Consider the following 27,565-nt stretch of genomic DNA (forward strand, 5'->3'; position numbering starts at 1 on the left):
ACACAGACCACACACACACACACACACACACACACACACACACACACACACACACACCACACACACAGACCACACACACAGACCACACAGACACACACACAGACACACAGACCACACACACACACAGACACACAGACCACACACACACACACACACGCACACACTGACCACACGCGCACACACTGACCACACGCGCACACACTGACCACACGCGCACACACTGACCACACGCGCACACACTGACCACACGCGCACACACTGACCACACGCACACACACACTGACCACACGCACACACCCCCCCCTCACACACACACACAGACACACACTGACCACACACACACACAGTTATATCTGGGTGAGGGGTCTCGCTGTGGTTCCCACCTCGTGCTCCAGGTTGCTGTACTCCCCCTCGGTGTTCTCCCGGATGATGAGGATGTCGATGCCCTTGTGCCTGGTCTGGATGCCCGGCAGGCTCTGGCAGTGCATCACGTTAGCGTAAAGGTCCAGGCTGGTCCTAAAGAGAGGGGGGGGAAGAAAAGGAGGCGGGAAAGTGGAGGTTACAGGGATGGAGGCCTCTGGTCACTCTCTCTCTCTCCATCCGAAGCCTGGGGGCTCGGGCAAAACCCCACTCCCCCACGGCCCACACCGCAGAGACGGTTTGACCAAGCGTCTTACAGCACAGGGGACGGCCACTCGGCCCATCCTGCCTCTGCTGGCTCTTTCAAAGAGCTATCCGATCAGTCCCACACTCTCTCTCTCCCCCCCGTAACCCTGTAACTTTGTTCCCCTTCAAGGTTTTAATCATCTCCCCCCCCGCCCACCATTTTCGAGGGTGAATCTGCTTCTCCCGCCCTTTCGGGCAGCGCCTTCCAGATCACAACAACTCGCCACGTCCAAAATAAATAAAATTCCCCTCATCTACCAGGAGGGGGGTTGGTGCGGGGGGGGAGGTCGAGGCCACAATCAGATCAGCCGTCACCTAAATCGATGGCAGAACAGACATGAGGGGCCGAATGGCCTCCTCCTGCTCCTAATTCCGATGCTCGTATCTATTTCCACCCCCCCTCCCCTCCCGCCGATTCTCTTCAATCTGTGCCCCCCCCTCCTCTCTGGTTACCGACCCTCCCGCCACCGGAAACAGTTTCTCCTCATTCACTCGATCGAGACTCCCCCTCCCTCGTGATTTTGAACCCCCCCCCTCGATTCGGTCTCCCCCCCTTAACCTTCTCCGCTCTAAGGAGAACGATCCCGGCTCCTCCAGTCTCTCCACATGAACTGACGTCCCTCATAAGAACATAAGAGCTAGGAACAGGAGGAGGCCATTCAGCCCCTCTCTCTCGAGCCTGTTACACAGGAACAGGAGGAGGCCATTCAGCCCCTCTCTCTCTCGAGCCTGTTACACAGGAACAGGAGGAGGCCATTCAGCCCCTCTCGAGCCTGTTGCACAGGAACAGGAGGAGGCCATTCGGCCCCTCTCGAGCCTGTTACACAGGAACAGGAGGAGGCCATTCAGCCCCTCTCGAGCCTGTTACACAGGAACAGGAGGAGGCCATTCAGCCCCTCTCGAGCCTGTTACACAGGAACAGGAGGAGGCCATTCAGCCCCTCTCGAGCCTGTTACACAGGAACAGGAGGAGGCCATTCAGCTCCCTCCTCGAGCCTGTTACACAGGAACAGGAGGAGGCCATTCAGCCCCTCTCGAGCCTGTTGCACAGGAACAGGAGTTGGCCATTCAGTCCCTCTCGAGCCTGTTACACAGGAACAGGAGGAGGCCATTCAGCCCCCTCTCGAGCCTGTTACACAGGAACAGGAGTTGGCCATTCAGCCCCTCTCGAGCCTGTTACACAGGAACAGGAGGAGGCCATTCAGCTCCCTCCTCGAGCCTGTTACACAGGAACAGGAGGAGGCCATTCAGCCCCTCTCTCTCGAGCCTGTTACACAGGAACAGGAGGAGGCCATTCAGCCCCTCTCGAGCCTGTTACACAGGAACAGGAGGAGGCCATTCAGCCCCTCTCGAGCCTGTTACACAGGAACAGGAGGAGGCCATTCAGCCCCTCTCGAGCCTGTTACACAGGAACAGGAGGAGGCCATTCAGCCCCTCTCGAGCCTGTTACACAGGAACAGGAGGAGGCCATTCAGCTCCCTCCTCGAGCCTGTTACACAGGAACAGGAGGAGGCCATTCAGCCCCTCTCGAGCCTGTTGCACAGGAACAGGAGTTGGCCATTCAGTCCCTCTCGAGCCTGTTACACAGGAACAGGAGGAGGCCATTCAGCCCCCTCTCGAGCCTGTTACACAGGAACAGGAGTTGGCCATTCAGCCCCTCTCGAGCCTGTTACACAGGAACAGGAGGAGGCCATTCAGCTCCCTCCTCGAGCCTGTTACACAGGAACAGGAGGAGGCCATTCAGCCCCTCTCTCTCGAGCCTGTTACACAGGAACAGGAGGAGGCCATTCAGCCCCTCTCGAGCCTGTTGCACAGGAACAGGAGGAGGCCATTCGGCCCCTCTCGAGCCTGTTACACAGGAACAGGAGGAGGCCATTCGGCCCCTCTCGAGCCTGTTACACAGGAACAGGAGGAGGCCATTCAGCCCCTCTCGAGCCTGTTACACAGGAACAGGAGGAGGCCATTCAGCCCCTCTCGAGCCTGTTACACAGGAACAGGAGGAGGCCCATTCAGCCCCTCTCTCTCTCGAGCCTGTTACACAGGAACAGGAGGAGGCCATTCAGCCCTTCTCTCTCGAGCCTGTTACACAGGAACAGGAGGAGGCCATTCAGCCCCTCTCGAGCCTGTTGCACAGGAACAGGAGGAGGCCATTCGGCCCCTCTCGAGCCTGTTACACAGGAAGAGGCCATTCAGCCCCTCTCGAGCCTGTTACACAGGAACAGGAGGCCATTCAGCCCCCCTCTCGAGCCTGTTACACAGGAACAGGAGGAGGCCCATTCAGCCCCTCTCGAGCCTGTTACACAGGAACAGGAGGAGGCCCATTCAGCCCCCTCTCTCGAGCCTGTTACACAGGAACAGGAGGAGGCCATTCAGCCCCTCGAGCCTGCCCCGCCATTCGATACCATCATGGCTGATCTCATTTCGGCCTCAACGCCAATTTCCCGCCCTCTCCCCCTAACCTTCCAACCCCGTTACTAATTAAAAATCTCTCTATCTCCTCCTTAAACTTATTCAGCGTCCCGGCATCCACTGCTCTCTGAGGTAGTGAATTCCACAGATTCACCGCCCTTTGAGAAAAGTAATTCCTCCTCATCTCTGATTTAAATCGACCGCCTCTTAGCCTAAAACTATGGCCTCTCGTTCTAGAATACCCCACAAGGGGAAACACCCGCTCCACGTCTACTTTGTCTGTCCCCTTTAGCATCTTATATTCCTCAATTAGATCCCCTCTCATCCTTCTAAACTCGAGCGAGTATTGGCCTAAACTGCTCAATCTCTCCTCATAAGACAGGCCCCATATCTCTGGAATCAATCTAGTGAACCTCCTCTGAACCGCCTCCAATGCAACCACATCCTTCCTCAAGTAAGGGGACCAAAACTGTGCACAGTACTCCAGGTGCGGTCTCACCGACGCCTTGTACAGTTGCAACCACACTTCCCTGTTTTTATACTCTATCCCTGGACCAGAACCTTTCTGGTAAATCTCCTCCGCACCCTCCCTAAACCACTGAAGCCCTTTGTAAGGTGCAGGGTCCAGGCTGAGGCCTAACCAGTGCTTCAGGATATTTAACCATAATCTATCAAAAAGGCAGACAGAGAAAAAATAAATAAACAAGCAAGCGCGAGTTGAGAGACAGAAGCAGCCCATCGCCCTCCCGAGGGCGGCGTGGGTGAATGTCCCCAGCCGCCAAGGGTCGGGGCTGTCGAGTTCTAGGGGGCTTGGCATCGCCGACTGCAACGAGGGTTACCCTTGCCCAACAGCTGACGGGGGGGGGGTGGAATTGGTGGGGAACCAATAACCAGACTGCCCGCTGCGGAGATGCAGGTTGAGATGGCACTCCTGCGACGCACCGCGTGGTCGAATAGCCAACCGCTGCTCACCGCTCGGCAAAGTGAGGTGAAGAGGTCCTGATGGCGTGGGGGAGGTGGGGGGGTGGGTGAGGGGAAGCAGTGGAGGTTACAGGAGAGGTAATAAAAAAAAGAGTCAGGAGCTGAGGAGAGATTGTTTCACGGTGGGAGGAGCGCTGGGGGAAGGGCGGAGCCCAGGGTCGGAATGATCTGGAAATCCTGGCCGAGAGAAATAAACATTCAAAATAGGCTCCCCTCCCTCCGAAACAGCCAAAAAGAAAGGGAGGCCGAACCTTGTTCGGACAGTGGAAGGCCGTGGAGATGGCGGCCATCTTGCCCACGGTGCGAACAGAAGAGGAGGATGCAGATTGTTGGAGCGATGCCAGACCATCCGGCCAGGGTCAAAGGCCATTGGTGCAACCCTGGCAGGAGCATTTACTACCAGCCTCGAGGGGGGAAAACAACAGACCCGAACCCCTCGATTAGATTCCAGACTGTAACTCACTCCCGGGCATCTGTTATTCTATATATAAACCCCCCCGAACCCCTCGATTAGATTCCAGTCTGTAACTCACTCCCGGGTATCTGTTATTCTATATATAAACCCCCCCGAACCCCTCGATTAGATTCCAGTCTGTAACTCACTCCCGGGTATCTGTTATTCTATATATAAACCCCCCCGACCCCCTCGATTAGATTCCAGTCTGTAACTCACTCCCGGGTATCTGTTATTCTATATATAAACCACCCCGAACCCCTCGATTAGATTCCAGTCTGTAACTCACTCCCGGGTATCTGTTATTCTATATATAAACCACCCGAACCCCTCGATTAGATTCCAGTCTGTAACTCACTCCCGGGTATCTGTTATTCTATATATAAACCCCCCCGAACACCTCGATTAGATTCCAGTCTGTAACTCACTCCCGGGTATCTGTTATTCTATATATAAACCACCCCGAACCCCTCGATTAGATTCCAGTCTGTAACTCACTCCCGGGTATCTGTTATTCTATATATAAACCACCCCGAACCCCTCGATTAGATTCCAGTCTGTAACTCACTCCCGGGTATCTGTTATTCTATATATAAACCCCCCCGACCCCCTCGATTAGATTCCAGTCTGTAACTCACTCCCGGGTATCTGTTATTCTATATATAAACCACCCCGAACCCCTCGATTAGATTCCAGTCTGTAACTCACTCCCGGGTATCTGTTATTCTATATATAAACCACCCGAACCCCTCGATTAGATTCCAGTCTGTAACTCACTCCCGGGTATCTGTTATTCTATATATAAACCCCCGAACCCCTCGATTAGATTCCAGTCCGTAACTCACTCCCGGGTATCTGTTATTCTATATATAAACCCCCCGAACCCCTCGATTAGATTCCAGTCTGTAACTCACTCCCGGGTATCTGTTATTCTACATATAAACCACCCCGAACCCCTCGATTAGATTCCAGTCTGTAACTCACTCCCGGGTATCTGTTATTCTATATATAAACCCCCCGAACCCATCGATTAGATTCCAGTCTGTAACTCACTCCCGGGTATCTGTTATTCTATATATAAACCCCCCGAACCCCTCGATTAGATTCCAGTCTGTAACTCACTCCCGGGTATCTGTTATTCTATATATAACCCCCCCCGAACCCCTCGATTAGATTCCAGTCTGTAACTCACTCCCGGGTATCTGTTATTCTATATATAAACCCCCCCGCTGAACCCCTCGATTAGATTCCAGTCTGTAACTCACTCCCGGGTATCTGTTATTCTATATATAAACCCCCGAACCCCTCGATTAGATTCCAGTCTGTAACTCACTCCCGGGTATCTGTTATATATAAATCAAGCTTACCGCAGTAGGTTGTTACTGGACTTGTGCGATGGGGGCATGTTGTGGTTGGTTTCAATATTACCTGCAAGAGACACCCGGTAAGTGGTAGGCAATGCACGACCAGGATAAAACAGCCCGTCCTCTTACTGCGAGGAGCGCCGCAGGCGGATAGCCATGACGTGAAAGGCAGGTCGCACACCGCAGCGCACGTTTGCCCTCACGTTCAGTGCCAATCTGAATCTGTAACTTCAAGTGCCCAAAACATGGGCCAAGGGTCTTTGACACCAACCCCGCCCCTCTGCTTTGAGAATAGACAGCAAGGGGCCTTCAAGGGGCACTGGCCCTTGAGTTGGCGCCGTGATGCTGTCTCGTTCCTCATCTGCTGTAAGAATGCCTCTGCGTGACATCAGGAGGAATCTCCCCACCACCTTAAAACATTCACTCCCTCCGCCACTGGCGCATTGTGGCTGCGGTGCGTACCACCGACAAGGTGCACGGTCAGGAGGTGCAGAAGGGGGCCATTCGGCCCATCGAGTCCTTGCTGGCTGTTCTGTGCACCAATCCAGGCAGCCCCCATTCCCCGCCCCCCTCCCCCTGCCCAACTCTGGCGCCGTAACCAGGCAAGGTCACTCCCCTCACAAGCGCCCGTCCAATTTCCTTTGGGAAACGTTCGCCGTCTCTGCGTCGTTACCACTCGCTGCGTTAAAAAAAAAACCCTCCTCGTATTCCCCTGTCCCCCAAAAACCTCAAATCTGTGCCCCTCCCCCTCCCTCCGCAAGTACCTCTGCTAACGGAAACAGCTTGCCTTCGTCCACCTTATCCAACCCTGTCCTGGTCTTGTCCACCTCGATCGAATCTCCCCCTCAATCTCCCGGCTTCTCCAACCCAACCTCGTCGCTTAAAAAATCCCCCTCGGTCCCTGGACCCCACTCTGGTAAATCTCCCTCCGCTTCCCCCCCCCGCCCTCTCTCGAGGGACCCTTACGCCCTTCCTAACGTGTGGCTAGCGTATCGAGAAGATGGAGAGGTCGAGAGGGGTGGTCTGCTGTCTGCGAGATGCGCTGCAGCAACTCGCCAAGGCTCCTTCGACAGCGCCGCCCAAACCCACCACCTCTACCACCTAGAAGGACAAGGGCAGCAGACACATGGGGAACACCCACCACCTGCAAGTTCCCCTCCGAGCCCCTCACCATCCCGACATGGAAATATATCGGCCGTTCCTTCACTGTCGCTGGGTCAAAATCCTGGAACTCCCTCCCTAACAGCGCTGTGGGTGTACCTACCCCACACGGGACAAAATCCTGGAACTCCCTCCCTAACAGCGCCGTGGGTGTACCTACCCCACACGGGACAAAATCCTGGAACTCCCTCCCTAACAGCGCTGTGGGTGTACCTACCCCACACGGGACAAAATCCTGGAACTCCCTCCCTAACAGCGCGGTGGGTGTACCTACACCACACGGGGACTGCAGCGGCTCAAGAAGGCGGCTCACCACCCACCTTCTCAAGGGGGCAATTAGGGATGGGCAATAAATGCTGGCATTGCCAGCGATGCCCACATCCCACGAACGAGTAAATTCTCCGGCAAGGCTTCGAGCACAGCGCACTTGCCAACCAGTCCTGGAAACATGGGAGCCTTTTCTCACACGGTGTGAATTGTGGTTCCCTTTGAAATTTGGCATTCCTGTGAACCTGTCCCGACGAGCGCAAAGTGAAAAAGCTTGGACAGAAGGTCTCCTCTTTCAGCACCAACACGCGACTAATGCAGAAAAATGTTTGAAACCTTTACAATATTTACCATGTGGTGTCACTTAGCCGTAGGTGGCTACATCCCTTTAAATTTGTCACCATGTTGCCCATTGTGATGGAGGTGAAGGAGGCAGCCATTTTGCCCACCGCAAAGGCCGACAGAGGTCAGCAAGATGGCTGACCAGCGGCACTGCAGCGGGAGGGCAAAGCTGGAACTAAGAGCGGGACTTGATCGTATAACCTCATGTCCCCAACACCTCAACGGCTGCCCCCCACCCCCAGCCCCCCGCGAACTTACTCACCCTTCAGCGCGACGCGGTTCCTCCGAATGGCAGTCATCACACCCTCGATGCCAGCCTTGTTGTCGAGTGAAGGATGGACGTCAACCATCTCGAAGTCGACGGGTACACAGGCACACCTTTGGCGAGAAAGGACAGTGGCGTCACGCGGGATAACAGCTATCCCCATCCCCTCTGCTAAACCCTCATCCTCAGCTTTGCCCACATACCCCCGGTGTCGACTCGTTCGACGCCAAACCGGCTGCTCGCCCATCTCGCAGCTTCTGCTGATCCAAAACTCTGCTGCCCGCACCCCACCCTGGCATTGTAACTGGCACCAAGTCCCGTTCACCCATCGCCCGCTGTGCTCATTGACCCACACTGGCTCCCAGCTCAGCAAGGCCTCCATTTTAAAATACTCATCCTTCTTTTCAAATCCCTTCATCGCCCTCCCGATCTCTGGAACCTCCTCCAGTCCCTACACCCCTCCGTTTCTCTGTAACCTCCTCCAGCCCCTACAACCCTCCCTAGCTCTGTAACCTCCTCCAGCCCCTACACCCCTCCCTATCTCTGTAACCTCCTCCAGCCCCTACACCCCTCCCTATCTCTGTAACCTCCTCCAGCCCCTACAACCCTCCCTAGCTCTGTAACCTCCTCCAGCCCCTACACCCCTCCCTATCTCTGTAACCTCCTCCAGCCCCGACAGCCCTCCCTATCTCTGTAACATCCTCCAGCCCCTACAACCCTCCCTATCTCTGTAACCTCCTCCAGCCCCTACACCCCTCCCTATCTCTGTAACCTCCACCAGCCCCGACAGCCCTCCCTATCTCTATAACATCCTCCAGCCCCTACAACCCTCCCTATCTCTGTAACCTTCTCCAGGCCCTACACTCCTCCCTATCTCTGTAACCTCCTCCAGCCCCTACACCCCTCCCTATCTCTGTAACCTCCTCCAGCACCTACACCCCTCCCTATCTCTGTAACCTCCTCCAGTCCCTACACCCCTCCCTATCTCTGTAACCTCCTCCAGCCCCTACACCCCTCCCTATCTCTGTAAACTCCTCCAGCCTCTACAACCCTCCTTATCTCTGTAACCTCCTCTAGCCCCTACAATCCTCCCTATCTCTGTAACCTCCTCCAGCCCCTACACCCCTCCCTATCTCTGTAACCTCCTCCAGCCCCTACACTTCTCCCTAACTCTGTAACCTCCTCCAGTCCCTACAACCCTCCCTATCTCTGTAACCTCCTCCAGCCCCTACACCCCTCCCTATCTCTGTAACCTCCTCCAGCCCCTACACCCCTCCCTATCTCTGTAACCTCCTCCAGCCCCTACACCCCTCCCTATCTCTGTAACCTCCTCCAGCCCCTACACCCCTCGCTATCTCTGTAACCTCCTCCAGCCCCTACAACCCTCCTTATCTCTGTAACCTCCTCCAGCCCCTACAACCCTCCCTATCTCTGTAACCTCCTCCAGCCCCTACACCCCTCGCTATCTCTGTAACCTCCTCCAGCCCCTACAACCCTCCTTATCTCTGTAACCTCCTCCAGCCCCTACAACCCTCCCTATCTCTGTAACCTCCTCCAGCCCCTACAACCCTCCCTATCTCTGTAACCTCCACCAGCCCCTACAACCCTCCCTATCTCTGTAACCTCCTCCAGCCCCTACACTCCTCCCTATCTCTGTAACCTCCTCCAGCCACTACACCCCTCCCTATCTCTGTAACCTCCTCCAGTCCCTACACCCCTCCCTAACTCTGTAACCTCCTCAAGTCCCTACACTGCTCCCTATCTCTGTAACCTCCTCCAGCCCCTACACCCCTCCCTATCTCTGTAACCTCCTCCAGCCCCTACACCCATCCCTACCTCTGTAACCTCCTCCAGCCCCTACACCCCTCCCTATCTCTGTAACCTCCTCCAGTCCCTACACCCATCCCTACCTCTGTAACCTCCTCCAGCCCCTACACCCCTCCCTATCTCTGTAACCTCCTCCAGCCCCTACACCCCTCGCTATCTCTGTAACCTCCTCCAGCCCCTACAACCCTCCTTATTTCTGTAACCTCCTCCAGCCCCTACAACCCTCCCTATCTCTGTAACCTCCTCCAGCCCCTACACCCCTCCCTATCTCTGTAACCTCCTCCAGCCCCTACACCCATCCCTACCTCTGTAACCTCCTCCAGCCCCTACACCCCTCCCTACCTCTGTAACCTCCTCCAGCCCCTACACCCCTCCCTATCTCTGTAACCTCCTCCAGCCCCTATACCCCTCCCTATCTCTGTAACCTCCTCCAGCCCCTACAACTCTCCTTATCTCTGTAACCTCCTACAACCCTCCGAGATCTCTGCGCTCCTCCAATTCCGGCCTCTCGAGCATCCCCCCGGTTCCCATCGCTCAGCCATTGGCGGCCGTGCCTTCAGCTGCCTGGGGCCTCTATCTAAACCTCTCCGCCTCGTTTAAGATGCTCCTTAAACCTGACCTCTTTTGGTCTCTGTTGCTAATACCTCTATCAGCTCTGTCACTCTGCTGTCACAGACTGGATGAAAGGTCCCTCTCCATTATGTGTAGGAGTTTCTGAGTAATGTGTATTTGGCGACCTCTCAGTCCAACTGCATTGGTGTGTTAGAAACAAGCCAAAGTTGTCTATTGCGATTTTGTACAATGGGAGTGAATGGGAAGGGGTTTGGGTCCATTGGGATTGTGTACAGTGGGAGTGAACGGGAAGGGGTTTGGGTCCATTGGGATTGTGGACAGTGGGAGTGAACGGGAAGGGGTTTGGGTCCATTGGGATTGTGGACAGTGGGAGTGAACGGGAAGGGGTTTGGGTCCATTGGGATTGTGTACAGTGGGAGTGAACGGGAAGGGGTTTGGGTCCATTGGGATTGTGTACAGTGGGAGTGAACGGGAAGGGGTTTGGGTCCTTTGGGATTGTGGACAGTGGGAATGAACGGGAAGGGGTTTGGGTCCATTGGGATTGTGGACAGTGGGAGTGAACGGGAAGGGGTTTGGGTCCATTGGGATTGTGTACAGTGGGAGTGAACGGGAAGGGGTTTGGGTCCGTTGGGATTGTGTACAGTGGGAGTGAACGGGAAGGGGTTTGGATCCATTGGGATTGTGGACAGTGGGAGTGAACGGGAAGGGGTTTGGGTCCATTGGGATTCTGTACAGTGGGAGTGAACGGGAAGGGGTTTGGGTCCATTGGGATTGTGGACAGTGGGAGTGAACGGGAAGGGGTTTGGGTCCATTGGGATTGTGGACAGTGGGAGTGAACGGGAAGGTGTTTGGGCCCATTGGGATTGTGTACAGTGGGAGTGAACAGGAAGGGGGTTTGGCTCCATTGGGATTGTGTACAGTGGGAGTGAACGGGAAGGGGTTTGGGCCCATTGGGATTGTGTACAGTCGGAGTGGACGGGAAGGGGGTTTGGCTCCATTGGGATTGTGTACTGAGACACGGTTTACAGCCTGGTCCTGATTTCTGCTCAGTGGTGCCGTAGGTTCTCACCTGAACACATCTCGGACGTGCCGCATCAGTTCGGGGCCAATTCCGTCACCTGGGATCATGGTGACTGTGTGCCGGCCTCCGTACATGGCTGGAGGAGGCTGCAGGATAGAGAGACAGCTGGTAATAGACAGGAAGCCTGGAATAGCAGAGTATACTGTGCACGGGCAGGGCGTGATTAACAGGGCACTCGTGGGGCTTGGAATGTCTTATTGCCCACTGACATGTTTCTGCTTTTGGTTTCAGGGTCAGACGCCTTCTCCCAATTTTGTCCTGTACCCTTCCCTCAGGAGGCTTAGGAAGGGACCTAGGTGCCTACTCCCTTCTTCCTCCATCCTGCCATTGACACTTACCTGAGCATTGCTTGACTTCCATTCCCGACAATCCCAAGCCATCCCTGCATGATGACCCTTTTCCAGAGTCCTCTGCTGCTGACCCCCTTCTGCTGCTGGGTGCCCATCAAGGGGCATACCCGGGAACGTCCGCCCTCTATCTTGGGTGTCCCAGACACAAGAACCAACTTCCTCAGGGAGATATCTGTACACTGACTGGTGTCTCTCAGTCCTCTCTCTCTCAGGGAGATATTTGTACACTGACTGATGTCTCTCAGTCCCCTCTCTCTCTCAGGGAGATATCTGTACACTGACTGGTATCTCTCAGTCCACTCTCTCTCAGGGAGATATCTGTACACTGACTGGTGTCTCTCAGTCCCCTCTCTCTCTCAGGGAGATATCTGTACACTGACTGATGTCTCTCAGTCCTCTCTCTCTCAGGGAGATATCTGTACACTGACTGATGTCTCTCAGTCCTCTCTCTCTCAGGGAGATATCTGTACACTGACTGATGTCTCTCAGTCCCCTCTCTCTCTCAGGGAGATATCTGTACACTGACTGGTATCTCTCAGTCCACTCTCTCTCAGGGAGATATCTGTACACTGACTGGTGTCTCTCAGTCCCCTCTCTCTCTCAGGGAGATATCTGTACACTGACTGATGTCTCTCAGTCCTCTCTCTCTCAGGGAGATATCTGTACACTGACTGATGTCTCTCAGTCCTCTCTCTCTCAGGGAGATATCTGTACACTGACTGATATCTCTCAGTCCTCTCTCTCTCAGGGAGATATCTGGACACTGACTGGTATCTCTCAGTCCACTCTCTCTCAGGGAGAGATCTGTACACGGACTGGTGTCTCTCAGTCCCTCTCTCTCAGGGAGATATCCGTACACTGACTGGTGTCTCTCAGTTCCCTCTCTCTCTCAGGGAGATATCTGTACACTGACTGGTGTCTCTCAGTCCCCACTCTCTCTCAGGGAGATATTTGTACACTGACTGGTGTCTCTCAATCCCCTCTCTCTCACAGGGAGATATCTGTACACTGACTGGTGTCTCTCAGTCCCCTCTCTCTCTCAGGGAGATATCTGTACACTGACTGGTGTCTCTCAGTCCCCTCTCGCTCTCAGGGAGATATCTGTACACTGACTGGTGTCTCTCAGTCCCCTCTCTCAGGGAGATATCTGTACACTGACTGGTGACACTCAGTCCCCTCTCTCTCTCAGGGAGATATCTGTACACTGACTGGTGTCTCTCAGTCCCCACTCTCTCAGGGAGATATTTGTACACTGACTGGTGTCTCTCAATCCCCTCTCTCTCACAGGGAGATATCTGTATACTGACTGGTGTCTCTCAGTCCCCTCTCTCTCTCAGGGAGATATCTGTACACTGACTGGTGTCTCTCAGTCCCCTCTCGCTCTCAGGGAGATATCTGTACACTGACTGGTGTCTCTCAGTCCCCTCTCTCTCTCAGGGAGATATCTGTATACTGACTGGTGTCTCTCAGTCCCCACTCTCTCTCAGGGAGGTATTTGTAAACTGACTGGTGTCTCTCAGTCCCCTCTCTCTCACAGGGAGATATCTGTATACTGACTGGTGTCTCTCAGTCCCCTCTCTCTCTCAGGGAGATATCTGTACACTGACTGGTGTCTCTCAGTCCCCTCTCTCTCTCAGGGAGATATCTGTACACTGACTGGTGTCTCTCAGTCCCCTTTCTCTCAGGGAGATATCTGTACACTGACTGGTGTCTTTCAGTCCCCTCTCTCTCTCAGGGAGATATCTGTACACTGACTGGTGTCTCTCAGTCCCCTCTCTCTCTCAGGGAGATATCTGTACACTGACTGGTGTCTCTCAGTCCCCTCTCTCTCTCAGGGAGATATCTGTACACTGACTGGTGTCTCTCAGTCCCCTCTCTCTCTCAGGGAGATATCTGTACACTGACTGGTATCTCTCAGTCCCCTCTCTCTCCGGGAGTTATCTGTACACTGACTGGTGTCTCTCAGTCCCCTCTCTCTCTCAGGGTGATATCTGTACACTGACTGGTGTCTCTCAGTCCCTCTCTTTCAGGGAGATATCTGTACACTGACTGGTGTCTCTCAGTCCCCTCTCTCTCTCAGGGAGATATCTGTACACTGACTGGTGTCTCTCAGTCCCTCTCTCTCTCAGGGAGATATTTGTACACTGACTGGTGTCTCTCAGTCCACTCTCTCTCAGGGAGATATCTGTACACTGACTGGTGTCTCTCAGTCCACTCTCTCTCAGGGAGATATCTGTACACTGACTGGTGCCTCTCAGTCCCCTCTCTCTCTCAGGGAGATATCTGTACACTGACTGGTGTCTCTCAGTCCCCTCTCTCTCTCAGGGAGATATCTGTACACTGACTGGTGTCTCTCAGTCCCCCCTCTCTCTCAGGGAGATATCTGTACACTGACTGGTGTCTCTCAGTCCCCTCTCTCTCTCAGGGAGATATCTGTACACTGACTGGTGTCTCTCAGTCCCCCCTCTCTCTCAGGGAGATATCTGTACACTGACTGGTGTCTCTCAGTCCCCTCTCTCTCTCAGGGAGATATCTGTACACTGACTGGTGTCTCTCAGTCCCCTCTCTCTCTCAGGGAGATATCTGTACACTGACTGGTGTCTCTCAGTCCCTCTCTCTCTCAGGGAGATATCTGTACACTGACTGGTGTCTCTCAGTCCCCTCTCTCTCTCAGTGAGATATCTGTACACTGACTGGTGTCTCTCAGTCCCTCTCTCTCTCAGGGAGATATCTGTACACTGACTGGTGTCTCTCAGTCCCCTCTCTCTCTCAGGGAGATATCTGTACACTGACTGGTGTCTCTCAGTCCCCTCTCTCTCTCAGTGAGATATCTGTACACTGACTGGTGTCTCTCAGTCCCTCTCTCTCTCAGGGAGATATCTGTACACTGACTGGTGTCTCTCAGTCCCCTCTCTCTCAGGGAGATATCTGTACACTGACTGGTGTCTCTCAGTCCCCTCTCTCTCTCAGGGAGATATCTGTACACTGACTGGTGTCTCTCAGTCCCCCCTCTCTCTCAGCGAGATATCTGTACACTGACTGGTGTCTCTCAGTCCCCTCTCTCTCTCAGGGAGATATCTGTACACTGACTGGTGTCTCTCAGTCCCCCCTCTCTCTCAGGGAGATATCTGTACACTGACTGGTGTCTCTCAGTCCCCTCTCTCTCTCAGGGAGATATCTGTACACTGACTGGTGTCTCTCAGTCCCCCCTCTCTCTCAGGGAGATATCTGTACACTGACTGGTGTCTCTCAGTCCCCTCTCTCTCTCAGGGAGATATCTGTACACTGACTGGTGTCTCTCAGTCCCCTCTCTCTCTCAGGGAGATATCTGTACACTGACTGGTGTCTCTCAGTCCCTCTCTCTCTCAGGGAGATATCTGTACACTGACTGGTGTCTCTCAGTCCCCTCTCTCTCTCAGTGAGATATCTGTACACTGACTGGTGTCTCTCAGTCCCTCTCTCTCTCAGGGAGATATCTGTACACTGACTGGTGTCTCTCAGTCCCCTCTCTCTCTCAGGGAGATATCTGTACACTGACTGGTGTCTCTCAGTCCCCTCTCTCTCTCAGTGAGATATCTGTACACTGACTGGTGTCTCTCAGTCCCTCTCTCTCTCAGGGAGATATCTGTACACTGACTGGTGTCTCTCAGTCCCCTCTCTCTCAGGGAGATATCTGTACACTGACTGGTGTCTCTCAGTCCCCTCTCTCTCTCAGGGAGATATCTGTACACTGACTGGTGTCTCTCAGTCCCCCCTCTCTCTCAGCGAGATATCTGTACACTGACTGGTGTCTCTCAGTCCCCTCTCTCTCTCAGGGAGATATCTGTACACTGACTGGTGTCTCTCAGTCCCCTCTCTCTCTCAGGGAGATATCTGTACACTGACTGGTGTCTCTCAGTCCCCTCTCTCTCTCAGGGAGATATCTGTACACTGACTGTTGTCTCTCAGTCCCCTCTCTTTCAGGGAGATATTTGTACAATTACTGGTGTCTCTCAGTCCTCTTCCCTATCTCTGTAACCTCCTCCAGCCCCCTACAACCCTCCCTATCTCTGTAACCTCCTGCAACCCTCCGAGATCTCTGCGCTCCTCCAATTCCGGCCTCTCGAGCATCCCCCGATTCCCAACCCTCCGCCATTGGCGGCCGTGCCTTCAGCTGCCTGGGGGGTGGCCCTGAGCTCTGGAGTTCCCTCCGTCCACCTCTCCCCCTCCTTCTCTCTCTCTCTCCTCCTTTAAGACGCTCCTTAAAAACCGACCCCTTTGACCGAGCTTTTGGTCACCTCTCCCTAATATCTCCGCACGTGGCCCGGGATCAGGTTCTGCTCCGATGATGCTATCTGAAGTATTCTTGGGCGTGTTACTGTGTTAAGGATACCGGAGAGGTGCAACCTGTCGTTGTACAGTAACCCCTGGGCTAGAGAGTGGGGCGAGGGGGATGAGGATAAATAAAGACGCCCAGCGCAGGCTGTTCTCTCCTCAAGACCAGCTGACAGCTGGAATCTGGAGGTCATTATGTAGAGACTGAGGACATCATAATTATAACTCATCACCGAATTCGCTGCACTAAAAACCCACTCCACTGCTGAGGACAGGCATTGGCTAGCATTTGTCTAGCGCCTTACCCAGCCGTAGGGTGCCCAAAGTACCCCCAACACTTGCCCAATGATGAGCTTTCAGTGCCGACGCAGTGGAAAAGCAGCAGCTAATTTATACAAAGCAAGATCCCACAACCAGCAAGGTGGTAATCAACTCCCATTTTTTTTTTTTTAGTGGTGGCGGCTGAGGGGTTAAAACGGGCTTCAGGGCACTGGGGGAACTGCACCCACACCCCCTCCACCATCACCCACCCCCCTCCCCCATCACCCCCTCCCCCACTGTTCTTCTACCTACAACAGCGGTTCTGGGGTCTTTTACATTCACCTGAGGGGGCAGACGGGGGCCTCGGGTTTAAGGTCGCTCCCTCGGCACTGACCCTCCGACAGTGCGGCGCTCCCTCAGCACTGACCCTCCCACAGTGCGGCGCTCCCTCAGCACTGACCCTCCGACAGTGCGGCGCTCCCTCAGCACTGATGCTCCGACAGTGCGGCGCTCCCTCAGCACTGACCTTGGGGTAAGTGTCATGCCTGGAGTGTCAGGGCTGAAATGTCTGTAGTGGGAAAGCAGGGGGGTGGGGGGTTATGAACCCACGACCTTCAGACTCAGAGGGAACAGAGCAACTCGTTCACTTTCTAACTGCAATCCACCATTCTGTGGGCTTAGAACTGAAGCTCTATTGGCCTTTAGCAGATGACGGGATGAACGTAGAGGGGCTGTGGTGGCCTTCACACACATTGACGCGTTCCCATAGGACACAACCTCTAACCAAACGCTGTGGAATGCTAGCACCCCACAACCCCAGCCCCCCAACAAAGCCCATCGGTGTTCGTATCAATGTAGGTTTCACTGAAAGAAATACTTACAATTGATTGTTGGGTCTGAGTGAAAAGGGAGGAGAAAGGGAAAAATTTGTTAGCCACACACCAAGCAGGCAGTCATGCGTCATTAATGCAGAGTCACATTGCCCCCGAGCCCAAGCCAGTCCCCATGACCCTGAGGCGTGCTGTGTGACAGCGGAGAGGGGTTCACACAGCGGGATCCAGCGCACGAGGCTCCCACAGGATTCACAGTCAAAGCTGTCAGCTGGGCAAAGCTTGCATCGCAGTTACCAGCCCGCCCATCACTTCCCACACCCACCCCCTCCCAAACCGATGTCGCTGCTTTCAACATGAGTGACTATACGTAGAGTGGTCATCACTGGGTCTCAATGCTGGGGTTGTGGACGGTGGGAGTGAACGGGAAGGGGTTTGGGTCCATTGGGATTGTGTACAGTGGGAGTGAACGGGAAGGGGTTTGGGTCCATTGGGATTGTGGGCAGTGGGAGTGAACGGGAAGGGGTTTGGGTCCATTGGGATTGTGTACGGTGGGAGTGAACTGGAAGGGGTTTGGGTCCATTGGGATTGTGGACAGTGGGAGTGAACGGGAAGGGGTTTGGGTCCATTGGGACTGTGTACAGTGGGAGTGAATGGGAAGGGGTTTGGGTCCATTGGGATTGTGGACAGTGGGAGTGAACGGGAAGGGTTTTGTGTCCATTGGGATTGTGGACAGTGGGAGTGAACGGGAAGGGGTTTGGGTCCATTGGGATTGTGTACGGTGGGAGTGAACGGGATGGGGTTTGGGTCCATTGGGATTGTGTACAGTGGGAGTGAACGGGAAGGGGTTTGGGTCCATTGGGATTGTGGACGGCGGGAGTGAACGGCAAGGGGTTTGGGTCCAATGGGATTGTGGACAGTGGGAGTGAACGGGAAGGGGTTTGGGTCCAATGGGATTGTGGACAGTGGGAGTGAACAGGAAGGGGTTTGGGTCCATTGGGATTGTGGACAGTGGGAGTGAACGGGAAGGGGTTTGGGTCCATTGGGATTGTGTACGGTGGGAGTGAACGGGAAGGGGTTTGGGTCCATTGGGATTGTGGACAGTGGGAGTGAACGGGAAAGGGTTTGGGTCCATTGGGACTGTGTACAGTGGGAGTGAATGGGAAGGGGTTTGGGTCCATTGGGATTGTGGACAGTGGGAGTGAACGGGAAGGGTTTTGCGTCCATTGGGATTGTGGACAGTGGGAGTGAACGGGAAGGGGTTCGGGTCCATTGGGATTGTGGACAGTGGGAGTGAACGGGAAGGGGTTTGGGTCCATTGGGATTGTGTTCAGTGGGAGTGAACGGGAAGGGGTTTGGGTCCATTGGGGTTGTGTACAGTGGGAGTGAACGGGAAGGGGTTTGGGTCCATTGGGATTGTGGACAGTGGGAGTGAACGGGAAGGGGTTTGGGTCCATTGGGATTGGGGACAGTGGGAGTGAACGGGAAGGGATTTGGGTCCATTGGGATTGTGGACAGTGGGAGAGAATGGGAAGGGGTTCGGGTCCGTTGGGACTGTGTACAGTGGGAGTGAACAGGAAGGGGTTTGGGTTCATTGGGATTGTGGACAGTGGGAGAGAATGGGAAGGGGTTCGGGTCCATTGGGATTGTGGACAGTGGGAGTGAACGGGAGGGGGTTTGGGTCCATTGGGATTGTGGACAATGGGAGTGAACGGGAAGGGGTTTGGCTCCATTGGGATTGTGTACAGTGGGAGTGAACGGGAAGGGGTTTGGGTCCATTGGGATTGTGTACAGTGGGAGTGAACGGGAAGGAGTTTGGGTCCATTGGGATTGTGTACAGTGGGAGTGAACGGGAAGGGGTTTGGGTCTCAATGCTGGGATTGTGGACAGTGGGAGTGAACCGGAAGGGGTTTGGGTCCATTGGGATTGTGGACAGTGGGAGTGAACGGGAAGGGGTTTGGGTCCATTGGGATTGTGGACAGTGGGAGTGAATGGGAAGGGGTTTGGGTCCATTGGGATTGTGGACAGTGGGAGTGAACGGGAAGGGTTTTGCGTCCATTGGGATTGTGGACAGTGGGAGTGAACGGGAAGGGGTTTAGGTCCATTGGGATTGTGGACAGTGGGAGTGAACGGGAAGGGGTTCGGGTCCATTGGGATTGTGGACAGTGGGAGTGAACGGGAAGGGGTTTTGGTCCATTGGGATTGTGTACAGTGGGAGTGAACGGGAAGGGGTTTGGGTCCATTGGGATTGTGTACAGTGGGAGTGAACGGGAAGGGGTTTGGGTCCATTGGGATTGTGTACAGTGGGAGTGAACGGGAAGGGGTTTGGGTCCATTGGGATTGTGGACAGTGGGAGTGAACGGGAAGAGGTTTGGGTCCATTGGGATTGTGGACAGTGGGAGTGAACGGGAAGGGGTTTGGGTCCATTGGGATTGCGGACAGTGGGAGTGAATGGCAAGGGGTTTGGGTCCATTGAGATTGTGGACAGTGGGAGTGAACAGGAAGGGGTTTGGGTCCATTGGGATTGTGTACAGTGAGAGTGAACGGGAAGGGGTTTGGGTCCATGGGGATTGTGGACAGTGGGAGTGAACGGGAAGGGGTTTGGGTCCATTGGGATTGTGTACAGTGGGAGTGAAGGGGAAGGGGTTTGGTTCCATTGGGATTGTGGACAGTGGGAGAGAATGGGAAGGGGTTTGGGTCCATTGGGATTGTGTACAGTGGGAGTGAACGGGAAGGGGTTTGGGTCCGTTGGGATTGTGTACAGTGGGAGTGAACAGGAAGGGGTTTGGGTCCATTGGGATTGTGGACAGTGGGAGAGAATGGGAAGGGGTTCGGGTCCATTGGGATTGTGTACAGTGGGAGTGAACGGGAAGGGTTTTGGGTCCATTGGGATTGTGTACAGTGGGAGTGAACGGGAAGGGGTTTGGGTCCATTGGGATTGTGTACAGTGGGAGTGAACAGGAAGGGGTTCGGGTCCATTGGGATTGTGGACAGTGGGAGTGAACGGGAAGGGGTTTGGGTCCATTAGGATTGTGGACAGTGGGGGTGAACGGGAAGGGGTTTGGGACCTTGGGATTGTGGACAGTGGGAGTGAACGGGAAGGGGCTTGGGTCCATTGGGATTGTGGACAGTGGGAGTGAACGGGAAGGGGTTTGGGTCCATTGGGATTGTGTACAGTGGGAGTGAACGGGAAGGGGTTTGGGTCCATTGGGATTGTGGACAGTGGGAGTGAACGGGAAGGGGTTTGGGTCCGTTGGGATTTTGAAAGTGGGAGTGAACGGGAAGGGGTTTGGGTCCATTGGGATTGTGTACAGTGGGAGTGAACGGGAAGGGGTTTGGGTCCATTGGGATTGTGGACAGTGGGAGTGAACGGGAAGGGGTTTGGGTCCGTTGGGATTTTGAAAGTGGGAGTGAACGGGAAGGGGTTTGGGTCCATTGGGATTGTGTACAGTGGGAGTGAACGGGAAGGGGTTCGGGTCCATTGGGATTGTGGACAGTGGGAGTGAACGGGAAGGGGTTTGGGTCCATTGGGATTGTGTACGGTGGGAGTGAACGGGAAGGGGTTTGGGTCCATTGGGGTTGGGGGCCCTGTTTAACCAGGAGTTAATCGTAGTTAAGCACCGGGGGTGGGTGTGGGGGGGAAGGTGGCAAAAACATCAGAGCTGACTGCGTGTTTGTGGTTGGCTGAAAGGGGTTAACTGTCCTTTCCCCTCTCCATGAAGAGCATGGGATTGTGGGCTAAGGACTCTCCCGATAACCCACCTGCGCTGAAGGGGAGGACGGTGAGGAAGAGAGATGGCGGGAAGAAACGCGAGGCTTTGGGTTCGCAAATCTTGGGTTTCACGTTTTGGGATTAATTTTCGTCCGGTCGGTGTGTGGGGGGTGAGGAAGGTGGTGGGAGGATGGAATTAGTGGGAGGATCGATGTTGAAACTTCAACCTTAATCTTGACGTGATGAAGGGGGAGTTTGGTCAACCTCCAAAAGGCACAGTGAGGGGAGAATGGCCGGTGACTGGGAGTGGGGGGCATGTGGAGTACAGGACGGACTGGGAGTGTGCAAAACGAGAGCTGGGAGTGTAGAGGAGGGACGTGCAGAGGGGAACGTCACAGAGAGGTGGATGAGGTATCGTTTCGTCGGGGAGGTGGGGGGCTATGGAGGAAGCATATGGTGTAGGGGTGGGGGATAAATATCTCCATGGCAGCAGGAGCACATCATGGCATTTAGATTAAGGAAAAACAACAAAAGCTTGCATTAACATAGCACCATTAATGTGTTAACACGGCTCCAAGGTTTATAATCAGACAGGTTCTGACCCCCCAAACCACATGCGGGAATATTAGGGACAGGTAGCCAAAAGCTCGGTCAAAGAGGTCGGTTTTAAAGTGCGTCTTCGAAGGGGCAGGTGGGAAAGGGGCCGGGCAAGAGAGGCAGGGAGGTTTAAGAGGGAATACCCCCACCCCCAGGCAGCTGAAGGCCCGGCCGCCAATGGTGGAGCGATGGGAATCGGGGGATGCTCGAGAGGCCGGAATTGGGTGAGCGCAGAGATCTCGGAGGGTTGTAGGAGGTTACAGAGATAGGGAGGGTTGTAGGGACTGGAGGAGGGTTACAGAGATAGGGAGGGTTGCAGGGGCTGGAGGAGGTTACAGAGATAGGGAGGAGTGTAGGGGCTGGAGGAGGTTACAGAGATAGGGAGGGTTGTAGGGGCTGGAGGAGGTTACAGAGATAGGGAGGGTTGTAGGGTCTGGAGGAGGTTACAGAGATAGGGAGGGTTGTAGGGACTGGAGGAGGTTACAGAGATAGGGAGGGTTGTAGGGGCTGGAGGTGGTTACAGAGATAGGGAGAGGTATAGGGGCTGGAGGAGGTTACAGAGATAGGGAAGGTTGTAGGGGCTGGAGGAGGTTACAGAGATAGGGACGGTTGTAGGGGCTGGAGGAGGTTACAGAGATAGGGAGGGGTATAGGGGCTGGAGGAGGTTACAGAGATAGGGAAGGTTGTAGGAACTGGAGGAGGTTACAGAGATAGGGAAGGTTGTAGGGGCTGGAGGAGGTTACAGAGATAGGGAGGGGTGTAGGGGCCGGAGGAGGTTACAGAGATAGGGAGGGGTGTAGGGGCTGGAGGAGGTTACAGAGATAGGGAGGGGTGTAGGGGCTGGAGGCGGTTACAGAGATAGGGAGGGGTGTAGGGGCTGGAGGAGGTTACAGAGATAGGGAGGGGTGTAGGGGCTGGAGGAGGTTACAGAGATAGGGAGGGTTGTAGGGGCTGGAGGAGGTTACAGAGATAGGGAGGGGTGTAGGGGCTGGAGGAGGTTACAGAGATAGGGAGGGTTGTAGGGGCTGGAGGAGGTTACAGAGATAGGGAGGGTTGTAGGGGGCTGGAGGAGGTTACAGAGATAGGGAGGGGTGTAGGGGCTGGAGGAGGTTACAGAGATAGGGAGGGGTGTAGGGGCTGGAGGAGGTTACAGAGATAGGGAGGGGTGTAGGGGCTGGAGGAGGTTACAGAGATAGGGAGGGGTGTAGGGGCTGGAGGAGGTTACAGAGATAGGGAGGGTTGTAGGGGCTGGAGGAGGTTACAGAGATAGGGAGGGTTGTAGGGGCTGGAGGAGGTTACAGAGATAGGGAGGGGTGTAGGGGCTGGAGGAGGTTACAGAGTTGGGGAGAGGGTGAGAATGTAGTGGGATTTGAGCACGAGTAGAGGAATTTGAAAAGAAAGGTGGCGCTGGTCTGGGGACCCGGACCGGTCAGCGAGCGGAGGTCGGGGGGGCGACTCGGTGCGAGTTGGGCCACGAGGAACCTGGGGTGGGTTTGGGGATGAGCTGAGGTTTAGGGCGGGTGTGAGGCTGGGCGGGGGGGGTCGGAATAGTCTGGTGCGGAGGGGAGCCAAGGCGGGAGGGGGGGGGGGTTGGGCGAGGAGGGTCCCAGCCGCGGGTTGGCGGTGCCGAGCTGGAGGGGGTCAGCCGCTCGGGACAAAGCCTGCCCCGTCCAAGTCCCGCTGTCGGGGCGGCCTACGCCAAGGCCCGAGCGGGCAACGGGGAGCAGGGAGCTCGACAGGGACCCCCCGCTGTCACCGATACCCCGCGGCTACTCACCCGCTGTCCGGTCAGCGCCGCAGAGAGTCAGTCACTCCCACCCTCACAAAATCGCCCGGCCATCCCAGAGCTGGCACACCCCCACCCCACCCCTCACGAAGGTTGGCGCTGGCACCGCTGGGGGTTGGTAGCGGGGCAGGGTCTCGAACCGCCAGCATTGAAGTTGCCGGCACCTTCCGTCATCCCCAGTGTGGGTGGGTGGGTGGGTCGGCGCCCGGGGTAAGAGGGGGCCAGCGGTTCAACAACCCCCACCCACCCAGCGGACGACGCGACCCGTCAGGGATCGGAGCGCGGGGCAGCGGTGGGATTGGCGCAGCTCGATCGAGAGCGGATGGGGGGGGCCTTGTGGGATACTCGGGGGGCCTTGGCGGTGGGGAGGAGGGGTGTGAGTGGAGTTGGGGGGGGCAGGAATAGAGTCGCATGGTGGCGTCCGTCTCTAGTCCACTGGGTCGAGCGAGGGGGGAGGGTTGCAAGGGCCTGGGATCCTGTTGTAAAAATCAGGGGGTCACCCCCCCCTCTTTAAGGACGGAGAGGAGGAGAAAAGCTTTTCCCCTCGGAGGGGTTGTGCGATTGGGGTCCACAAAATTATGAGGGGGGCCTCCTAGACAGGGGGTCGACAGGAAAGACCAGTTTCCCTCCGCCCCAACCACCCCCAGCCAGCCAGCCAGCTGAGGGGGTCCTTTACCAGCGGGAGGGGGGCACAGATTTAAAGGTGACCGCTCGGGGGGGAATCGGAGGGGACGTGTGAGGAGAAACACTGTCACCCAGAGGGCGGTGGGCGTCTGGGCTTGGCTGAAACCTGAAGCGCTGCGGACCAGGCGCTGGAAAGCGGGAGTTAAAATGGACGGGCGTTTGAAACTGTTTTTCCTCTCTCTCCCCTCGGCCGGCACGGGCACAATGGGCCGAATGGCCTCTCTCCGTGCCGCGACTCTCCGGCGGCTCTTGAGTGGACGCGGGTTGTGTGTGCCGAGCGTTGAGGGGATGGGGAGGGGTGGGTTTGGTGTGGGAGGGGGGAGGGTGCTGCCGGAGGTGGGTGTGAGGCCAAGGGGGCAAGAGGGCGACCCCCCACCCCCCTCCCCCCCAAATTGCCAGCCTGATTATTCCCTCGGCGCCGCCTCCTCAATGGCGGCTGCAAAGCTAACAGCGGACATCCTACAGGAGCCTTTCCCGCGAGAGAGAGAGAGAGAGAAAGAGAAAGAGAGAGAGAGAGAGAGAGAGAGAATTCGCTTGTAGCAGGAGCGCGGAGCAAGAGAACCATTGCGTCGCCCGGGAGGGAACGCCGCCTCGCCGGACGACACCCCAAAAGAGCCCGGAGAGCGGCGGCAAATCGGACTTACGACGAACGCAGAGGCCCCTCGTCGATTGGACGCTGCCACACGGAACGCCTAGAGGTGCGAGAAAGAGGGGAGGGTTAGCGTGAAAGAAAATGGCCGCCCCCCCGCACTTCAGGAAACTAGCATCCGCGCGCACTTCCTGCCCCACAGCAGCTTACTTCCTGCGGACTCGCTTTGGGCGCCCACTGCCCCCGCCGGTGCACCCCGACGATAATGAAAACGGCTATGTAAACGTGTCACGCCGCAGCGGCGGCCTCCCGCCACAGGGTGGCGGTGTGAGCCCCAGTGTTTCGGCGCCGCTGAATCTTTTAGCCCCTTCTGCTCCAGCCCAAGTCGAGAATCTTGAGGAAGGCGCAGCACAGGAGGAGGCCATTGGACCCATCGGGCCCGTGCCGGCCCTTTGAAAGATTTTACCAATTAGTCCCACGTTCCTCCCCCTCCTTCCCCCACCCACAGCCCCGCAAATTTTTCCCCTTCAAGTATTTATCCAATTGCTGCTTTTGAGCGTGAATCTGCTTCCAACGCCCTTTCAGGCAGCACCTTCCAATCTAGAATAGCTGCAGCCCAGGAAGCCGTTCCTCCCCTTGTGTTCCCTCAGAGAGCAGGGAGAATGTGGAACTTGCTTCCACAGGCACTGGTTGTGGTAAATTGCCTCGAGGTGTTTAAATTGGTGGGTCGGGGGGGGGGGATTCATTCATTCACGGGATGTGGGCATCGCTGGCTGGGCCCAGCATTTATTGCCCATCCCTAATTGCCCCTTGAGAAGATGGTGGGTGAGCCGCCTTCTTGAGCCGCTGCAGTCCCGTGTGGTGTAGGTACACCCACGGCGCTGTTAGGGAGGGAGCTCCAGGATTTTGACCCAGCGACAGTGAAGGAACGGCCGATATATTTCCAAGTCAGGATGGTGAGGGGCTCGGAGGAGAACTTGCAGGTGGTGGTGTTCCCCATGTGTCTGCTGCCCTTGTCCTTCTAGGTGGTAGAGGTGGTGGGTTTGGGCGGCGCTGTCGAAGGAGCCTTGGCGAGTTGCTGCAGTGCATCTTGTAGATGGTACACACGCACTGCTGCCCCTGTGCGTCGGGGTTGGAGGGAGTGAATGTTTGTGGATGGGGTGCCGATCGAGCGGGGGCTGCTTTGTCCTGGACGGTGTCGAGCTTCTCGAGTGTTGTGGGAGCTGCACTCATCCAGGCAAGTGGAGAGTATCCCATCACACTCCTGACTTGTGCCTTGTCGATGGTGGACAGGCTTTGGGGGAGTCAGGAGGTGAGTTACTCTCCGCAGGATTCCCAGCCTCTGACCTGCTCTTGTAGCCACAGTATTTATCTGGCTGGGTCCAGTTCAGTTTCTGGTCAATGGTAATGGTGATGTTTTCAGTCATGCTGGTTGAGGGGTAAATATTGATCCCAGGACACCGGGGAGAACTTCCCCCCACCCTCACCATGTTCCTGGTCTTCTCCCAATACCAGTCGTGGGATGTCTCACCTGAGGGGGCAGAGGGGGTCTCGGGTTTAATGGTGGTGAACGGTTGCTGCCGTGAAGTGTCCACCCGGCTCACGGGCTACAGTCCGTGAAGCGGAGACTCAAACTCGCGGCCTTTCTGACGCGAGAGTGAGAGACCCCGGCCACAACCTCACCCAACTCGTACACCGGGAGCACCTCCTCCTCACCAGTGGAGGGCTGTGGCTTCAAGTCCCACCCCAGGGATTTGAGCACAGACATCTGGCCTGACACTCCAGTCCTCGACCTCCGTGTCTCCATCACCTTCCCCAGCCCCTACAACCCTCCCTACCTCTGAGAGATTGTGGGGGGGGAGGGGAGGGAGATGGTGGGGGGGGGGAGGAGAGACCCTATCCCTTTAAGAGTAGGGGGGGGGAGGGACCCTGTCCCTTTAAGAGAAGGGGGGGGAGGGACCCTGTCCCTTTAAGAGAAGGGGGGGGAGGGACCCTGTCCCTTTAAGAGAAGGGGGGGAGGGACCCAGTCCCTTTAAGAAAAGGGGGGGGAAGGGACCCAGTCCCTTTAAGAAAAGGGGGGGGAGGGACCCAGTCCCTTTAAGAAAAGGGGGGGGGGAGGGACCCAGTCCCTTTAAGAAAAGGGGGGGGAGGGACCCAGTCCCTTTAAGAAAAGGGGGGGGAGGGACCCAGTCCCTTTAAGAAAAGGGGGGGGGGAGGGACCCAGTCCCTTTAAGAAAAGGGGGGGAGGGGCCCAGTCCCTTTAAGAAAAGGGGGGGAGGGGCCCAGTCCCTTTAAGAAAAGGGGGGGGAGGGACCCAGTCCCTTTAAGAGAAGGGGTCCCTTTAAGAGAAGGGGGGAGGGACCCAGTCCCTTTAAGAGAAGGGGGGGGAGGGACCCAGTCCCTTTAAGAGAAGGGGGGGGAGGGACCCAGTCCCTTTAAGAGAAGGGGGGGGAGGGACCCAGTCCCTTTAAGAGAAGGGGGGGAGGGACCCAGTCCCTTTAAGAGAAGGGGAGGGAGGGACCCAGTCCCTTTAAGAGAAGGGGGGGGGAGGGACCCAGTCCCTTTAAGAGAAGGGGGGGAGGGACCCAGTCCCTTTAAGAGAAGGGGGGGAGGGACCCTGTCCCTTTAAGAGAAGGGGGGGAGGGACCCTGTCCCTTTAAGAGAAGGGGGGGAGGGACCCTGTCCCTTTAAGAGAAGGGGGTATCCTGTCCCTTTAAGAGGGGGGGGGGGGGGGGGAGGGACCCTGTCCCTTTAAGAGGGGGAGGTGCCCCTGACCGAAGGTGACCTTCGGGATTTTATCTGATATAATGACCACCAGAGCCGCTCCAGTTACCTGGGCCGGATGGTTGAACGGCCTCCTGGCCGCTCCGCTCGCCCATCGCGCCGCCGCCATCATCATCATCCCCGACTTGCCGCTGCCGCTCGGGGTGAGGGGATCTGCACCACGTGATCCAACCCGCCGCGCACTGCGCATGCGCGGCGCCCTGCCCTCTGGGATTTGTAGTCCCGCCTTGCGCCAACAATTCATCGCGTGGGTTGAGAACAGCGCCGGC

The 27,565-nt window shown here is 56.0% G+C and overlaps 1 protein-coding gene across 1 annotated transcript; it reads right to left on the reverse strand.

The window, feature by feature from the left end:
* Positions 1-347: 347 nt before the first annotated feature.
* On the reverse strand, positions 348-27,565 carry LOC144677353 (isocitrate dehydrogenase [NAD] subunit gamma, mitochondrial-like). Its single transcript, XM_078537490.1, has 7 exons — positions 27,346-27,565; positions 24,568-24,615; positions 17,196-17,210; positions 11,378-11,475; positions 7,906-8,021; positions 5,877-5,937; positions 348-516 (listed from the first exon to the last, which is right to left on the reverse strand). The coding sequence occupies exons 1-7, from the start codon at positions 27,538-27,540 to the stop codon at positions 348-350; spliced, it is 702 nt and encodes a 233-aa protein (XP_078393616.1). The 5' UTR covers positions 27,541-27,565.

The sequence above is a fragment of the Cetorhinus maximus genome, unplaced genomic scaffold (genome assembly GCF_964194155.1).
Source record: "Cetorhinus maximus unplaced genomic scaffold, sCetMax3.hap1.1 HAP1_SCAFFOLD_2455, whole genome shotgun sequence".
Lineage (NCBI taxonomy): Eukaryota > Metazoa > Chordata > Chondrichthyes > Lamniformes > Cetorhinidae > Cetorhinus > Cetorhinus maximus.

Bases quoted from the DNA above. Each gene is read 5' to 3' on its own strand.
- LOC144677353 (XM_078537490.1), bottom strand. From the start codon at position 27,540: ATGAATTGTTGGCGCAAGGCGGGACTACAAATCCCAGAGGGCAGGGCG. The intron at 24,616-27,345 runs GTAACTGGAGCG...TCGCACCTCTAG, and splicing joins CGTTCAACCATCCGGCCCAG to GCGTTCCGTGTGGCAGCGTC. The intron at 517-5,876 runs GTAAGCTTGATT...CCCTCTCTTTAG, and splicing joins TCCAGTAACAACCTACTGCG to GACCAGCCTGGACCTTTACG.